This window comes from Larus michahellis, chromosome 7 (genome assembly GCF_964199755.1).
Source record: "Larus michahellis chromosome 7, bLarMic1.1, whole genome shotgun sequence".
In the NCBI taxonomy this organism is placed as follows: Eukaryota; Metazoa; Chordata; class Aves; order Charadriiformes; family Laridae; genus Larus; species Larus michahellis.
In genome coordinates this window covers 30,171,544-30,190,252 of record NC_133902.1, presented here as the reverse complement: position 1 = coordinate 30,190,252, position 18,709 = coordinate 30,171,544, and the positions used below count along the sequence as shown (strand labels likewise).

The following is an 18,709-nucleotide window of genomic DNA, read 5'->3' as shown; positions in this document are numbered from 1 at the left end:
CACTTTTCATACCTAAAAATCTTGGGAAGATATGTAACTTGTATGTATTTGAGCTATGTTTTTGGTAAGCATGAGATATGGAAAAATTTGTGGGTAAAGGTCCAATGGTTGAATGGTTTGCTGCTTCATTTATTGCGTATTTTTAAATAACACTGTGTAAAGACATTTTAGTGTGTTTCAGAAAGTAGAGATCGTTATCCATATACTTCTGAGCCATACTTGAAAAAACGTATTTCAGAGTATTTCAGCCTCACACAATTAGGCGTGCTGAAGATGATCAGAGGACTGGAGCACCTCTGCTATGAGGACAGACTGTGAGAATTGGTGTTGTTCAGCCTGGAGAAGAGAAGGCTCCGAGGAGACCTTATAGCGGCCTTCCAGTACCTAAAGGGGTCCTACAGGAAGGATGGGGAGGGACTCTTTATCAGGGAGTGTAGTGTTAGGACGAGGGGTAACAGTTTTAAACTGAAAGAGGGTAGATTTAGATTGGATATCAGGAAGAAATTCTTCACTGTGAGGGTGGTGAGGCACTGGAACAGGTTGCCCAGAGAAGCTGTGGGTGCCCCATCCCTGGGGGTGTTCAAGGCCAGGCTGGATGGGGCTTTGAGCAGCCTGGTCTAGTGGGAGGTGTTGGAACTGGATGATCTTCAAGGTCCCTTCCAACCCGAACCATTCTATGATTCTAATTATATGTAAAACAGTTAAATGCTAGAGCCATTGAGCTTACCAATAAGCTACCAGGTAGTTCAGTTTCCATAGCATTTATGGAATCCTTCTACTATATAGTGTAAAGGAGATGAAATACAACATGAGAAGAGCACCCAATTAGGGTTCTGTTTCATTTTCAGTGCAATACAAATATATATTTGAAGTTTAAATGGGTGCTTGCTTTTTAAAATAGAGAACATAAATATAATGTGTTTGTCTCAACAGTTATCTTTCAGATTGTTTTATTTTACAAGGTAAATGAAAGATTTTCTACCATTCAGTCCTATAAACTCAGGCTGCACTCTGAAATCTAATTGTTTCTCTTCTGGAGTTTACATCATGGATTACAGTTCTTTAGACTTAATTTTTGCCTTTGTTTGCTGTACAAGTCTCCGGACCTTAAATTATGTCCCTATTTCCACTAGAGGGAAATTGAAAAGTAAATTAAGAAATAGAAGGACAATTTGGTTGTATCAATATCACTGATGCGTGAAACACAGCAGTCTGGCTCCCTGTCTAATTATTGAATTGACTCCCACTTTCTAGCAGAAATAAGTAATAATAATAATTTTAAAAAGCTAGTCTTACTTTGGGAGCAAGGATGCGATTAGATATATACATAGCGAGCAAGTGTTGCTTTCCATCGTAGAGCTGTGTTTCGAGAACTGTCGTGTGCTTACTTTTTAGAGTATTTTTACAGAATGCCTTTAGGGATGAAATGCAGGGAATCTATTGTTATATAAACTGTCGACTATGGAACAATTTTGCCTATTAATTTCTGGTGGATGGTTTGTATTCTATGAAACCAGATCCAAGTTTTTAAGTAGAAACAATGTCCACTTAGTGATCTGCTCAGAGAATGCTTAGAGCTTGATGCTTAATAAGTACATGAAACTAAACGCCGCTGTACTCAAACGTGAGAGAGTTGGCACTGATTTTAGAAAAGGCACTTGAGATATTGCCTTCAAACCTTTTTCTTTTTTATAAATTGTGTATTTGATCCAGTTAAGTTAATCATATGTTACACCTAGCCTTTACTGGCTACATAGAGATGGTAGTGATGGGGGATTTTTATTTTTTTTTATTGTGTGGTTACTTCTTTCATGTTTTTTTTTTGTGGTTGATTCTTTACAATACTGATCAGCTTGACTCTGTCTGAAATCATACTTTTTCCATTATGTAGTTAGTAACCCTAACTAAAAAAAATTGCCCTTTGTCATCTGTAACTTTGAAAATGAGCCACAATAAAACCAATCTTATATTTGGCTAGAAAGCTAAAAGTATCTTATATCTTACATTGCTTGCATATACTGGCAAAATTTTAGGGCAAAAAAGTAAGTTTGTTATTTTACTTACTATCAAATTAGTTTCTTAATACTTGGCACGTAGCTCCTTAAAACAGTTCAAGAAATTATTCACCTATTTGTTTGCTTTTCCCTGAAATCAATGCATGTCTGCTTTTAAAGCTAACTCAGTGTTCTCAAACAGGTGAAATTGTGGGCTCTTACATTTAATTTAAGAAAAAATGTAAGAAGACTTTAAGCATTTATGAACACAGTATCTGCAAACATACTTGAGCACGTCCCCCTCTCCCCGTGGAGCTGGAGTATCAGGTGCTGTTGCTGACAGTGTCTGAATTCGGCCTGCAAAGTAAGCAATACCTGATTGTTTCTTACAGCTGAAGAGGCTTTACTGAAGTTTCTGATACTTGTGAGTCTCAATTTGCTAGTGGGTTTTGCATCCTGGTGTTTTCCTATTAAGCATGATGAGCGAAACAGTGACACGATGAAGTAGTTGTTTCTCCACAGTTTACTTTTTCTGCATTCAGGAGATGTAATACTTATCTATTGAAACCTGCCATCATCCATTCAGATGTAGATGAAAGCCTAATGCTGATGTCACAATTGCACCCCCAATGACTACAGATTTTTGAGAAACACCATTGCTGTCTTCGTTCTTGTTTGGGTGGGTTGGACAAGTAATGCTGCGTCTCTGTAGAAACCTGAAGAGGGGGAAGGGGCATTGCTTATTATGTTTCCATTCAGTGTAGATCTTCCAGGTATCTTGCCTGTTTTGGTTTAGTGAGCAGAAGAGTACTGAAAGTAGAATTTGCAGAGGGGCCTTGGGTTCAGTTCCCCCTCCAGTTCCCTTTTTGTTTTTCACCCATAATTCAAGTATAGTGCAAAAGAAAATCAAAGCTGGCAGGGATTTCTTAATTGTACTCAGTTTCTCCTACCAAAATAAAAACAAACTTTTTTTTTAATACTGAACATCTTGGTGTACATATTTCTGTTGACAATGAAATAAATATAGATCTGTTGTAAAAAAATAAAATGAAATTCCCATTTGACTGAAAATGTGATTGGGTAAAGAATACATTTCATGCTACAATACAAATGGTAATAAAGCAGCTGTTAATAGATACATATTACAAAATTTAGAGAAGCGCGCTACTGTTTAATGTGTCCAATCAGCTGTTTGAAACAGTGAAGAAATGATCTACTGATTTGGTATTTCTGTGGGTAAGTAGAGAACATTGAGACACTGTTGCTGAACTGGCAGCAGAGAGAGCTTTTCTTGTGGGACTGTTTCTTGTGAGCAGAACTTCCCGGAGTGCACTAGTGATGTGACATTACAAGAATTTGCAAAGAACGATACAGCTAACTAAATGCCTAAATAACTGATTTACATTTGAAAAATTGAATAGAGATAAACTTCAACATCTCTAACCCCAAATACGGTTGTAAATTCTTTATTGCCGTTTTTTACCTTGTTTCTTAGGTATAAAACTTTGGACAGATAAAAACCCTACAATGAACAGTGAAATCACATTACGTTGAATACTTTTAGCTGCATGACTTTAGCCCATGGTAAATGTAAGGTAAATCTACACCCTAGTGAAAGAGTTTATTTTAAAATTCAGTGTCTGTCTGGCTGTCCGACTCTTCTTCTTCTGGTCCTTCTCCTGCCTGGCATAAAGGCTCTTGTACGTTAAGCATCACTTTTGAACTTGTATACCCTTAGAAGACTAACCTTAGTTGATTGCCTTTATTCCCTGTTCCAAACTGCTGTTTCCATGCTGATGTCTGATTAAACAGTCATTCTCTCATCTTAAAGATAGCTATGCTGGGGTAGTGGATGACATTCTTCGGCAGTGCATTGAGATCTTTAGGGAGCCCATGATGGCTGGGGTTATGTATATTAGGGATATTAACACTCCTGTCTGGGGTTCTCTAGCTAATAGTTTGAGGTTTTAGAATACGTACGTGTTTATTGTTAGAATTATTAAAAGTGCACTAGCAACGTAGAGTGGTAAAACACAACTTTATGGTAGCAACTAACAGGCTATCTGTAAAGTGATCTTCCTAAAATATTTTCAAAGTGTTTTGTTTTAGATGTTTAGCAAGTAGAAGTTTTTTGTAAGTCTTTTCCAAATAAATGCTACCCAGCAGTAATCACGTGCTTATGAAATTGGTGCATCCATGATATTTTAGGCAGTTGCCTGCAGGCTATTGCTAAGCTAATGTCCAGTGAAAGTGAGCTTCTTCATAGACCATTAGTTTCTAAGGAATGCTTTGTGTGATCATTAGCTTCAACTGCAAGCTAGCTATTCCTGCAGAGCATGAGACGGAGTCACTTCAGAAATGTTCGTTTGTTGGTTTTTTTAAATAAAAAAAAGCAGTAGTGTGTCATTATAACTTTTCACGTATGTAACATGCCAGTACAGGTGCTTTGCTTTTAGTAGGAGAGTTTTCAATTTCTTATACGGCTTTTCAATTAAACTAGTTGAACTGTCTGAGTTTTTAATGTTTGCAGTTATGTTGGCCCTCCTAAGCCATCTTGTAATTTTCTCTGCACCCGTAAGTGTGCTCCTGGCCCTTCCGGTTTCCTTTTGCACCTAGTAGTTTAGTGTTCTTTTCTAGTGGTTTTCCCTGCATAGTAGGTAGTGGAAAAGGAAAGGCGGAGTAAGAGGTTTAGCCATTTGGGTTTTTTCATCATGTCAGTTTGTTTGTTCCTTTTCAGTCAATGTGGGGAGGAAGGAGAGCACTAATTTATTTATGGAGGATCCGTTTTATGGACATGTCACTTTGAGCTGGAAATGCCTTCATGACTGGCTTAGTGTTTCATTTGCTTTATTTGATAAACGATGGTCGAGTGCACACAAACTTAGCTGTTGCTTTTCTCTTGCTCCTCTCCTTGGTGTTAAGTAGTCATGATTTTGCCTGGAGTAAGACAGACAGTATTGGGTGATACTTGTCACTTGTGAATACGAAGGTAGGGAAAAAAGTGAGGTATGTGTCGGTATCTCCACGATATTTGGGGATTTTTTTGTCATTTTAGTTATTCTTTCCTCTTTATCCCTTTCTTTGGGAATCGGGTTAAAAATTCCTGAAGCTGTTTTCTTGAGTACAATTCCTGAAATTGTTTTCTTGAGTACAAGTGTTATACTTTGGTTGTTGGCTATTACAATAAAATTTAGCTTCTTAATGAATTTTACCTTTATTAATGTTTAGTTAAAATTGAGGTTAGATAAAGAAATAATTACTTATAACAGCTATTGATAGCAGGCTTTGAAATTGTCTTGTAAACTATAGGAGTTTAACTCCTACTGCTAAGTAGGGCAAGTGTCTTTTCCCACTGAAAGGCCATCTGGATCAGTGTTCTAGGCAGGTTGAAGACTTGGGTGCAAATGATGGTTGGAATGGCTGATTAGTCTCTCTCCTAAAATAAGCTTATGAATGGCCATGATAGCTGAAGTTCAAGCTATGTTGAGACACTTGTGCTTTTGAACAGTTCTTTCAGTTCAGGACATGATATATAGTGTCTTCGCAGTGGACATTTGTTTCCTGAAAACAGAGATTGCTACCTGGGAATGCTCCTGCCCTCGGTAGGTCTAGTACAGGATAATAACAGTACTAGCCTAGAAAGTTTTGGTTTTACATTTTGATACAGTCATCGGTGTTGTGACCATGTCTAACATTTGGGAAAGGTTTCTTGCACTCTTACTGAATTTCCTTGAAGGTGTTTCAGATAGAGGATATAATTAATCAGCTTAATATATTCCTGTGGGTTTGGGCTTTTCTCTAGCTTAAATCACACTTCATGGGGTTGTTCAAAACACTTATTTAGTTTGAATGCCCCTACGTGTTTGAGTTGCTAAGTCAGGCAATGGAGATGCTTCCATTGTCAGTGTCTTAGTTTGAAGTCCAAGGGAACTGAAGGCAAGGTTTCTTCCAGGAGTCTTTGGAAGTTTATCCCTTGATAGGCCTGACAGGGCTTAAATTGTTACCTCCAGGCTATGGATGTCATCTGTTTCTGTGCTCAGACTTCAGAGCTCGGACAGAATTCCTTCTCTTTCTCATCTGCTTTGAAGTGGAAGTATTGTATGTAGGCTTGGGGGCATTTCAAACAGCATATATTTGGTTCATCCTCTTTCAAGCTGGTGTTGAGATACTACAGATATACAGACAGTGTATTTTTAAACACAGAGGAAACCACATGATTATGTTTTTTTAAAAGGTATGAAAACAGGTATGAGCTGCAAATTTCATTTGATAAACAAAATGTTGCTAATGCTTCTATACAGCATACATGCTGTGTCAGACTAAGTAGGAAAGACACTTTTTCTTACATAAAAGCTATGCTGTTCATCTTAATCTTGCAATGTCAGTTTATTGGCTGAGAGTTACAATGTTGAGGGTACTACATGCATATAGTAATTCTATCCTGTATGATTCAGGGAAAATTAACATTTTGAAATTGGTAAGTTTCAAAAGAAATGCATTACAGAAGCACATGCTGCCTTCTGTGGTTTGAGGCAATACTGCTTATTTCCTTAAGCAAATATGACTTTATTCTCTTTCTTTGCACTGGAAGGCTGCTCTCATAGTAGTGATATCAAACGTTGTTCTGAGCTGTTTGTCATAGGTGTTGTGAGGATGACACTGTACTTGATAGATTTTTCTCCTCTGCGGCATTCAGTTTAATCTGGTTTTAAAGAATTGTGATGATCAATTAAAGTCTACTTGTGTTCCTAAAACAAATGGTTTCTGTTCTCAGGCAAGCTAAAGGTTTGAAGATAACTTTTCATTTCAGTCAGAGTTCAGGCTTGGTATATTTTGACCTCATGACTTAAGCTTGGTATTGCTCACTTGTCCTTGATTCATGGAAATGAGCTTTGCACCAGCATAGCTAAAGTTTATCTTTGTATTGCAGTAAAAGAATACAGAAATGCTTTCTGCAAAGATATATATTAAAAAGAATTCCATGTGTTTCTCTGTCTTTGGGTTGCCCATTTAGAAAACAAGCCAGTCTTTCCTTCCTTTCCGTGTACTCAAGAATTCAGTAGTAGTGTAGGTAAAAAAATGTATGGGCATAGTTGGTTACCAAATAACCCTTTTTCTTATTAATAGCCCCTCTGCCTCTGATTTCCCCCTAAGATTGTTTCTCCTCAATTATTCTCCTTGTCTCTATTCCCTTTGCACTTGGGTTTAATGGGCCTCACTTTGGGGCCAAGGGGTATCCCCATGAAGATAAGTTAGGTAGGGAGAAAAATATTTTTTTCATCACAAGTTACACATGTTCCTGCAGTAGCTCTCTAGCCGAGGTGTTCATTTCCACCCTTTAATTGCCTCAGGGAAAGTTTTTGGGCATGATGATGAATGGGGCTTAGAATGATGTAAAATAAATTCTAGTACAAACATCTATGCTGCTTTTTGACACGCTTTTTCTGATGTCAGTGTTTTTCCTAAAATTTTTGTCTATTTTATTAATTTTGTGATGCTGCTGTGTTTGCGAGTATTTGTATATTGTTATGAAGCACAGCTAGTTTCAAAAGTACTATCTCTTAAAAAGAAACAGATCACTTAATAAGATAAATATTTGTAGCTGAAGGTTTTGAAAGGCTATGGTATAGTATCATACTGGAAGACTATAGTGCAATCTCTGTCAGTGCACTCTAGTGCTAGGTAAGACAAAGGAGTGTGTATGTGTGTTTATAGATCTCTACAGTACTATATGCTGTATTAGCTCTGAGGCAATATGGCAGAATGTGTATTTCATGTTGAAAATGAGCCTGCTGAGCTTGGCTGATTGATAGTTTGAAATTGTTCAAGTTAAAAAAAAAAAAAAAAAAAAAAAAAAGACTTCCAAGAAAAGATCTTGAAGTAGTAATCATGCTTTTTTTCTTAAGAAACCAAACTAATATATAGTTTTACACATTTTTTTGCAATGTTTATTTGCTAATGATTGTTTACTGTTTGCTTCCGTATGAACATGTTCCAGTATACAGACGAACTCATCTTTATGAAAGTCATCATTAGAGAAGTTACAAATCACAGTTAAATGATTCAGTTTGCCTGTTGCCATGTAGTTCTTTCATTGCTTTCTATTTAATTTACCCTTTCAAGAGCCTTAGTTGATAGTTAATTTTTTGTCTCTTTACTTTGAAGTGCCACTTCAGATTTTGATTGTTTCTCACAACAGATATCTAGAATCTCAGCCAAGTAAGATGGAGAGTTGTGTATTTACTACTCCTGAACACAGTTGGCAAAAGATGCACATCCCTCCCAATATGTTGCACAATTTTCCCATAGACACACTGGCTGTTGATTTATGTTTTGCTTTCTTCACAACTCATTGCTTCATTAGAGGGAAGTCTGTTTAGTGTAGACATTAAGTCAAAGAAGGATGTAGTATTTTCACTAGAAAGAGGAATCCTTCAGAGCATTTTGGTCATCTCTTCTTAACCGTCCCTCAAAAAGGGACAAATGACCCTCTGCAATTGAGTCCTCTTTAACTTTCCTACGGAAATAGTCATTTTACCATTTTAAATATTAAGACAGATTAACAGGGAATGATTACTCACTTTCCTCACCATGTGAAAACTAGGAGTATCGAACAAAACTATCGTTCAACAGATGACAAAGCAAAACAACCCAAAACTAAGTTTTTCATGAAGCATTCAACTAAATTGTGTAATTTGGTATTACAGGCCAAAAATCAATGAGTTATAATAGAATTAGACAAATTCACAGGAGGTGGCTCACCAGTGAGTGTTAAAATATGGTCTAGATGCCACTCTGATTTGGAAATCTTTAAAACATTATTTTTTTGAAAGCTGGTAAGATACACCACTTTGTTATGCGCTTTCCCCGAGTATTTGCTGCCACTGTTAGATGCGGGATAATGGGTGAGGTGGACTCAATATAGCTGCTCTTATGTTCTTATCATTCCTTGAAACATTCCAGAAAGTTTCAAGTTCAGGAGATTTCACTATTTTATCTTAATGTCTTTTAAAATTTACAGGAAGAAGTTTGAAATTTGAGACTAAAACTAGTTTTCCATGACCGGAATAGAAAATAATCATAATAGGACTTCTTTTTCAAGGAAAGGTCAAAACAGAAAAGCTTCTTATTTTAGATCAGGTATATAAAACACGGGTCATGTTTAAATCTTACAAAAGCCTATACTAATGCTGTAATTTGTGATATTCCTTTCAAATACCATTAAAATAGTAAAAAAAAAAAAGTATTTTACTATTCTACTACTAGCAATAAAATGCTACCAAAGTGATATTCAAGCTGTACAGTTTAGCTGCCAAAGTTTTAAAGAAAATTAAACTGTTGAACTGTGGAAAGTGACTGCATAAGCACCTGTAACTGATGTTAGCTGAAGTGCTAAACCAGCTTTTGGCAGCGTGGCCTCTTTTGCAGGTGCACAGAATATTTTCTTTGTGTCAGTTTATTCAACTAGTACAGTTCATTAAGTATTTAATTTGAAGTTGAGAAATGGGCTGGGAATTGAAATAGAAGAAATGCTTATTTTCACCTTTCAATCTGTGAATAAAAATGAGGTGCGAGAATCTGAGATCTATTAGTTTTAAAATCTTATAGGATATATTAGCCTAAAATGATTGATTTAAATTCAGTAACTACAGATAATATGCTGCTTAAAAAACCAGTCTGTTTAATAAGATGAATGCTTTCTGCTGTGTCCAGCAAGTTGGATGACTAAGGCAACTGGTATTTTTAAGTATATCTAAAGTTTAGTTTCCATTGACATCTGAATGCCATTTGAAAGAGATTACATTCTAAAAAAACAAACAACAAACCAGAACAAAACCCCAACCCCCCACCCCAAACCAAAAAACTTTGTGTGTGTATAGGGAAATTCTAATATAACCCAAAGTAATTTTTTTTTTTTTAAATGATACTTAAAAAACAGAAAATCTTTGAAGCTGCTCTAATTTTTAATCCTGTGTCTGAAGCTGGAATTTAGAGGCTGTGCATCAGTCAGTGGGGGCACAATGTCGGTGTGGTTCACAAAGATGTTTCACCTGGGCAAGAATTAAGAGAGAGCCTGGCCTGAGGTGGAAAGTGCTGATTCTTGGTAATAGCCAGTGTGTTCTCACAAAGCTCCTAATCAGTCAGCCCAGCAAGGATAAGAGTTGCACGTTTTGCTAGAGCTCGGGTTGGGAAAAAAAATCACAACTCCCTGTTGTGAGTGCAGTGATTAATCTTTGCGACGGGGGGATTCTGCTGCAGCTCCTTCCCTTCTGCCTGGTCTCTTCCACGTGGGACCTGCAGCCAAGACCCTGTGGAGCAGAGTCATGGTGCTCCCAGCACTCCAGTAACTCTGCACATCCCCTGTCTGTCTCATGAAGAGCTGAAAATAGGAGCACTGTGTTGACAGAAGCGAGAAGATCCTGAAATTACTGCAGATCTGATATGTGTTGTGGCCTTAAGTGTAAGAAAAGAATACCTGGTTAAGATCCAAACTGATACTGTCCTTCAGCTGGAAACTTTCTTGAGAGAAATTTTGAAACAGGGAGAAAGTAGCAGCGTTACTTGTACGTCTTCTGCAGGTACATACATATCCTAGTGCCTTAAGATGAGAAGCGGTTGCCGCCTTTTTATACGGATGTGGATTTTGATCCTGAAAATGGGATCTAGATTAACTTTGTTACTGAAAAAAACGTACATAAGTGATTCTTATGTGTCCATCTTTGAAACTCCAAAAGGTGTAAATGTACATATTCCATAGGGGTTTCATTAGGCAGTTTCATTTCCTGACAATGACAACACCAAGGAAACTTCATTCTGGTCATAAAAACTGTGAGAACAAGTTGTGCACTTCGTAACTGAAATCTGACTTAAGATGTTATAGCACGTGCAACCAGAGAAAATTATTCTTTTGAAGAACACCACCCCAAAACAATCTCTGTTTCAAGCCTTTAATGGGTTTTACTTGTAGGCGATTGTTTTTATTTTTCTTCGTAAGAAACAATACGCCTCATTTAGAGGGTAGGGAAATAACTTTGTTCTGCAGTGGGTTAATACGTAAAAGAGAGAGCTTGCTGGAAATGGATTTTCATCTGTTTATAGATTTAAGTCAATTGTCTTAACTGTTACATCATCCTAGTTCATTAATCTAATCTTGTATCCATGGGAATTTAAAAAGTGCAGTGTGCACTTTGGAAAGAACAGATAGCTGTAGATCTGAAATTGTATTGATAGGTGCTATTATGAGCAATTTGAGTTAGCTTTAAACATAAAAGTCATATCGTCAGAGCATTACCTATTTAAAAAAAATAAAAAAGAAATGGTACAGTCCTATCACATGGTAGAACGTACAAGCTAATCTCAGCTACATTTTAAGTACACGGCAGAACTATTACAGGATGCCTCAGGTGGTGGTAAGCAATAAATCTGAGGGTGACCAAATTTACCCACACTGATTGCTTAGTGCTCTCAAAAAGTGCTGACCGGCAGAACTGTCTGTATGCCTGTAAATGTGAAAATTCTCTGATAAAAAGAAGAAAAATAGCCATATATTAATGACTTTTCCTATATTTAAATACAAATTAATATCCTGCTTGTAATATTTTGTTTCCAGTGCCTGAGTTGTTTTGTGACAGGACCAGTTTAAAAGTCATTACGGCTCTCTGGTTTAAATGGGGGTTGTCTTTGTTGTGTCTGTTCAGAGATCTTCCAGCCAAGAATCGTCTATGCCTGAGTGCAATTTCACATTTGTATGTGCATGCATGTAGTATTTATGGTGTTTTGTTTCACCTCTGACTTGAAATTTTGTTGTGATTTCCTCAGAAGGAGCTCTAAAAAAATATTTCGAGGCACATGCAGGTGAGAAAATCATTTGTCTGTCTGTCCAGGCAAGTGTAATTTGGAAGCAGGCAGCAGAGTAATTGTCATTGATATGGCCTTTAGCAGTTGACAGTTTGATACAGACTTGATGGACAGCTTTTTTTCCCATCATAGTTGACACTTTTATATGCAGGAACAGAATTTAAAATTATGACTTTAACTGTGTAGGTGACTTACTGTAAATCTCTTTCTACCAGCTTATGGAATTCTGTCTAAGTGTATCTTTTGTTCTTTAAAATAGTTCTTCCCTCTTACCTGGAAAAACAAACAAACAAACAAACCTCCTAATATGTTGTATGCCACTAATGTAGTGCTTGCATTTCCTATGTTGCTCGATTTGTCAGCTTACCCAAGTCATCTGAGAGTGTTTGCACCCTAAGCAATGCTAAAATCAATTTTTATTACATAATTTGACTGCATTATAGATAGCACAATCTACCGAATATGCTTGTGGGTGATAAGCTCTGGGTGTCTTCAGCAGTTTTCTGAATTTGGCCCTGTAACAGCAACCTGCAACCTAAATCCTGAAGAATAAAAGGATTTCAGCCTGGAGGTGAATTGTGCTTTCCTGAGCAAGGAGACTTAAGAGCTCAAGAGCAAAATTAAGGAAGGGTTGGAATAATCTTTACTTGTGCTAGTGGTCACCCTGAGAGATACTTGGCTGTCTAAATGTAGGCATCAGATTTGATTCCAGACCTCAGAGCCTAGAGACCCTGAAGAGTTTAGGTGGACCCCAGGAGGGACAGCTGGAGCTGCAGCGTTCACCTGACCACGTTTGGATCCTGAACTCCAAACCTTACATTACTTATCTGAAGTTGCGCAGTGTTCCTAAACCCATCGCGTCTGGTTAGTCAGCCCCCTGCTAACCTCAAATGCTGATTTTTGATTCGCCACAAGGCTTAAGTGAGGCAAAGTGCGCTCCTATTCAGGGTATGTTTTAATGTCTGTGCGCAGCTTTTTGGTGGAATTAAAAAAAAACACAACCACAAACAACCCACCCAACAAAAACAAAATAAGAAAATAGGATCACATCTGGCATGGAAATGTTTCTTTTGCCATTGTGTTGATGCAAGTTTTCAGTTTTTAATTGTGCACAAATGGCAGAACTTCTCTCTCCTGTTTTTTTTTTTTTTTTTTCCTGATGTAACCAATTTAAATCTAAGTGTAGTTTCTACCATATGCTTGTTTCAACCATATTTGCAGTTAAAAAAAAATATTTCCAAAACATCAGAGTTCAGGGAAAATACACTGTTAACCATGAATCTGCGTAGATACTAATTTTTGAGGGTGATGCTAGCAAAAGGAAAAGATTGATCTATATGGCTTGAAAGTAAATGATACAGAGTTTCCTCTAAGGAAGGAAAACCGCAGGACTTTTTCTTATCAGTTTTGTCAAAGAGTATGTATTGTGAATAAGGCTGAGACATCCACGTGTGCTTAGAAGATGCTATGGTACCATAACAAAAGGTACTCTGTGCAAATTTTGAAAGAAGGGGAAATATACCCTGAAGTGATTGAGGTTAAAAGTTGTCATCGTGAGAAAAATTTTAGTCTTGGGCATGTGTTTGAATTTTCCTTGTCTGTAAATTACTGATGCAATGCAGTGAGATGAGGCTAACTAGTTTTTTTAATCGGAGTTCCTCTGGCACAGAACAGTAATGCTTGTAAATAACACGGTTTTATGATCAACTTGATTTGTAGAAAGAAGTTTTTCTGTGTGTCATTCAGGGAAAAGATGAATTTTCTGCTTGAGCTTACACTGGTTGTTATGAATGTTCAGCACAAATGCGATAGCATGAGTAGAGTAATGTGAAAACACAGCATGAGAAAAGGAAACCAGTAAGGAAAAAGGCAACATTTTGTTTCCTGACAGAAGAAAACGGATATCAGAATCTCTTTAAGTAAGTATGTATAATTGTCTATAATATGTCTATAATAAATGGTATCAGTGATGAGTTTTCATTACATTTCATCCATGTCTAAGGAAGACAGTGACGAACAAATTCAAGGTCTGTATGTATAATGGATGTGGTCCGACTCCTGAGCCAGGTTGAGTCCTGGGCAGTGGGATTTGGGGAGGTTTCTCTCTTCCCAGAGTGCTTGGCTTTCAAGAGCCCTGCATCTGCAGTGCAGAAGAGGCGAGGGAGGCTGAGGAAAGAAAGGAGCCTGCAGGAGAGGCGCAGGCTGGAGCACTGAGTGGCAGGGAAGGGGTTCTTATGGCAGGGGGCAGCCTGAGCTGCAGAGAAGACGAGGGGAGATAGAGAGAGGAGAGCCACTGAGAACTGCTGTCTCCTGAAAGAGAATAAGGGATTCTCCCTGCAAAGGAGGAGAGTACCGCTTCATCTCAAGTCTTTCGTCTGATTTTCCTGCTTGCCATTTGTTTTCCCCTGTGAGAGAGCGCATTTTGGTTCGATTTACTTTTGTTTAATAAAAGGTTGCTTTTGTGCCCCAGTGTCTTTGAGGTGTACGCATGTAAAACAGTGAGGGCCAGAGGGACTGTTTTGGGTAATTTTAGCTAAAGACTGCAGCTGACTTGCTTCACAGAGATGAGAGATGTTACAATTTGTGATATCTCTGTAAAAGAAATGATGTTATATGTCAGTAAATATATTTTAAAAAATTAACCAAATGGACTCCATTTTTCTCTTCAACAAGAAAATGATCTGTAGGACCCTAAAATTTACAACAAATAGAGAAAAAAGAGAAAGCATTGTAGGCAATGGTGAAAAAGTCCAGTTGTTTTTGTGCAAGAAGGGAAGCATTCCAGACTAGCACCACAAATTTCATAACCTCATGGCAATAAACAAAAACTTGCAGGAATAAAAAGAAAGCAAATAGCTGCACGGCCATCTTCCCAAATCGGAAAACTGAATTTATAATGCTCCTGCAAATGTTCGTTTCAGACTTCAAACAGCTGTAAACTTGAGAATTGGATAATGCCATTTTGCTTCAGTTTCTCTGTAAAACAGTGGCAGAAAGCAAATGAAAAAGGTTTTCAGAATTGGGGATGGGGGAATGTGGTAGAAACAGCACCTTGCAGCAGTCAGTACAGGGAGGAGGCAGAAGTGCTGATGTATGGTCCTGTCTACTTAGACAAGCATTATGCGAATGGTGCGGTACAGGAGACAGCTTTCAACTGCAGCGGAAACTGGGAGGCCCTGGAACAAATGAGGGTCCTGTCTCCCGGCAGTCACAGCGATGGGAAACCTCATCTTTGGCTCAGCCAGAGCAATGAGAGAGGAATGGGGAGCTGGTTGTAGAAGACAGCTCTGGAAAAGGAGAGATCTGTTTCAGAGTGTTGGCTTTGGGAGAAAGAGTGAGCTTGATACAAGTGATTTTTTGGGTTGGGTTGTGTTCCATCCCCTCACGTCCCCCTTCATCTTTGGCTTCTTTACTTGACTGTGGGGAATTTTTTTAATCCACTTTGGGTTACTGTTGATTTCTCACTGTGGAAAAAGGAGGGCAGAAATGAGAAAAGGGGCTGGGATGGAGGCCTTAAGGAGTATAAGCAACAGTATGTTGTAATTCGAATTTAGAATACGGCTCATTGAGTTGTGAAAGTTTTACAAATAAAAGTGCCAATGTAAAGAGCTTTCTGGTGGTTTAGCAAGAGTGTTTCTCCGTACTGTTCATGTTTATGTTAAAAGGAGTTGGAGACTAAATTATGCTGAATCATACAAAAGCGTCTCAGCATCTGTTTTCAAACTGTTGTATTGAAGAGAGACTGAAAGTTGGATACAGGTCACCAGAAACACTTCGGTCATACATGGAAAACAATTATTTTAAGGAATAAGTATTTATCTTAAAGAAGGGAGTGACTTAAAAATCCAACGCTTTTTGGCTTTAGCTTTTATACACCTTTTTATCAAATGTGCTTAGAGGAGGAAAAAAAACCTCTTCAGCACCATGTGAAGAACAGGAAGATTTGACTGGAGAGATGTGGCTCCTTTTGACCTACTGACACCTTTGGAAAATCACATAAAATGGATAAATGTGGTGATCAATCCCTTTCTTCAGAATTGCCTTGTAAAAACATGCATAGCTCGTGATATCAAGATGATAATCACTTGGAAGAAAAAACAGTATTCACCTTTTGATTTTTGAGCATTCCCTCAATACCTCAAGACAAATTTAAGTCTTACTTTTGCTTTTCTTATTGATTTCCTGCATAAGTGAAGATAGAAGGGATTACCTGGGTATAAAAACTGTTGCTCGCCATGAGGAAGGGTAAGAGCGTTAGGTTCTCTGGTTGTTCCTCAGCGTCAGGTGCTGGTATTTATTCCAGCTATAATTACAAAGTTGTGCTGTGAGTGAATGTGGTACAATCATTACGGCTTTGTTAGCATCTCTCTAATGAGGAAACTGTTGAACGTTCAAACTTCTATTATAGATCTAGTAATTATGGCTGCCGTCAGTCCCAGCCACTATAATTAATATTATAACTGACAATTACAATCTTGTTTTCACTCACTTGCAACACTTTAAAAACTATTGTCTTAGACCAATGGTTCTCCTCATTTTTTTTATTTACCTATAGATAAATTATTTTGGAGAGACTTGGGGGAAAAAATGTCATTTTTGTTTAGTTACAGTTTGGATAATGTGAGAAATTCCTTTCTCATATTACTAAAGATTTCCCTCTTGCCCCACCTGGAAGGTCTGCAGGGAGTGTTTTATAGTGTGTTCTGCTAACTGGATGGCTGTGTCACTAGAAGCTGCTGACTGGTCTTTGAGGTTATTCCCAGACAGCACGAGAATAGACGTGAATAGTTGGTGAGTCTAATTGGAGATGCCTGCAAGAGGAAGCTGTTTAGTCTACAGCTTCTCTGAAACGACTGCAACTGCCTACGTCTGTTCCCTGGGAATCCTGGCAGTTGGTAGTGGGAGGCAGATCTGCTGTGAATAAAAGCTCTTCCCCCTCTCCTCTTTATATCCTTATTTAGGCTGTCTCTGCAAAGCCAGCCCAAGGCACGTTAGTTACTAAATGAAGTTAATGTAGGGAGTTATCCGTTTATCCTTCAGCTGCGTCCATACCAAAAACCTGTGCCTGAGCTGTCATTTACATGCCTCAGGTTGGGAAGGCACAGAAGTGATGCTGACGGACTATTGCATCTTGTGAGCTTAGGAAATAAAATTTATGACCATATATATGTATAGAGAGATATATAGATATGTATATGGTCATGCCATCATATTCAAAGCGACCTTCCATACAGGTTAAATGTGGGCTTGTATAATTGGTAGGGGAGAGGGAAGCACTTGCTCAGTATGACCTTTGGACACGCACGAGGAGAAAGTAAGGAACAGCTGAAAATGAGATTGTGAGATCTCATTTGGTGGGTTAATGCAGAACACCACAATGAGAACTACCCTTAGTATCAAGTGAAAGGCTTTAGGCCATGTTCTGGTTTAGTTAAGTAACCAGTACCAGTTGTAGGAACCAACAGTAGCAGTCCAGTTCTTCCTGTGTTCAGTTATTCCTTAGATCAAGCATATGATTTCCCTGTCAGAAATTGATGCTACGTGTGGTCACAGATACATGCAATTACTTATTTGGTTTTCTAAGAAGGTGCCTTTTTCTCCTGTTTGTCTAATTTAGCAGCTCGTGGATGAAAGTCTACATAACAGAGCTTAAAATATTCTCTTTTTTTTAGCTTAGTAAATACTAAATGGCACAACGCCATCAAATCTAGTAATTTACCAGGTAGGTGTTGCCACAGAAAAACTCGTATTTCAGCACTGCACACCACTCAGTTAACTCACATGAAGCTTTACCTTGTGTTGATGTAGCCCCCTTGAACCATTGCTGTTTATTTTGTCTCTTAGGCACACCGCTTCTAGTGCGCAGGAGCAGCGATCCGGCTTTGGGCCCACCTGCTGACTTCCACCCAAGTGCTTCTCATCCCAGTGACCACAGTCTCAAGCATGTTGTGGCAGTAGGTGTCATGTAACTCACCTTTTTCTTAAAGGCAAAAACTGTTCTTACCCGTTGGCATATAGGAATTTTATAAGTTAGATATGAATTTGAATCTAAAACAAAGTGCATTGTACTCGTTTTCTGTAAAGGAAGGAGTTTCCTCTGGACAAAAATGGTTATTTTAAATGATACAGTCAATTAACAGTGGTTCTCTTTTTTTAAAATAAGATATTTACGTAAAGTTCAATGGTGACATAAGGCACTGGAATATGAACGGAACTTTTAGCAATTGCTTGTTTGTTCAGTGTCTTACTGTCCAGTTTACCATTGCTTAGTGGAAAAAATGTACTTACCCTTTAAGGTGCATTGTTGGTTTTGCATCCTTTTTCACTTCCCTTGTTTTCTTATGGTGTTTCGGTCTTCCTTTGGTACCCTGCTACTACCCTGCATGGTCTCTTCTTTCTCTCACTTTTCTGTTTTTCATCCTGACTCTTCCTTTTTGAGGACAAGTTTGTTTTCAACATAGTTATTACTAAATATTAGAGCAAAGACACAATTAGTGAGGGTGCAGTGACTCTTAATCAGGTGTTATTGTAGGCTGTCTTCAGTCTTCTAAAAGTAATACTGTCTTGGCCATACTTGGGCAACATTTTTTTTACTTTGCAATTTTAAGGCCTGAAGCTTTTTGTTTATGTGTGGGGAAGGTGTTCCTATATTACTTATAAAAAGAGTGAATTCTTTAGAATCTCTGAATGTCAGCTGGGATACATAAGTGTATCAAGCAGAACAGAGCTTTTTCATAAACTTGATGTTTGCCTGGAAAGCTCTGGTGGATCTGCTTCTGCGATACTTTATGCCAAATGAATACTGCCTTAAATGATGGCACAGTTCCACCTGCTTTCATTTGCTTGTGAAATTTATG

At 38.0% G+C, this 18,709-nt stretch overlaps 1 protein-coding gene across 7 annotated transcripts in view; it reads left to right on the top strand.

The window, feature by feature from the left end:
• Positions 1 to 18,709, top strand: part of PARD3B (par-3 family cell polarity regulator beta) — a 425,873-nt gene that overhangs the window by 135,965 nt on the left and 271,199 nt on the right. For 6 of the 7 annotated variants that reach the window (XM_074593647.1, XM_074593644.1, XM_074593642.1 and 3 more), the window contains one exon: positions 17,697 to 17,806. The exons of the other annotated variant lie outside the window; for it this stretch is intronic. In XM_074593647.1, the coding sequence (XP_074449748.1) occupies positions 17,697 to 17,806 (110 nt within the window). The remainder of the gene's footprint in view (positions 1 to 17,696; positions 17,807 to 18,709) is intronic. 7 annotated transcript variants of the gene reach the window in all.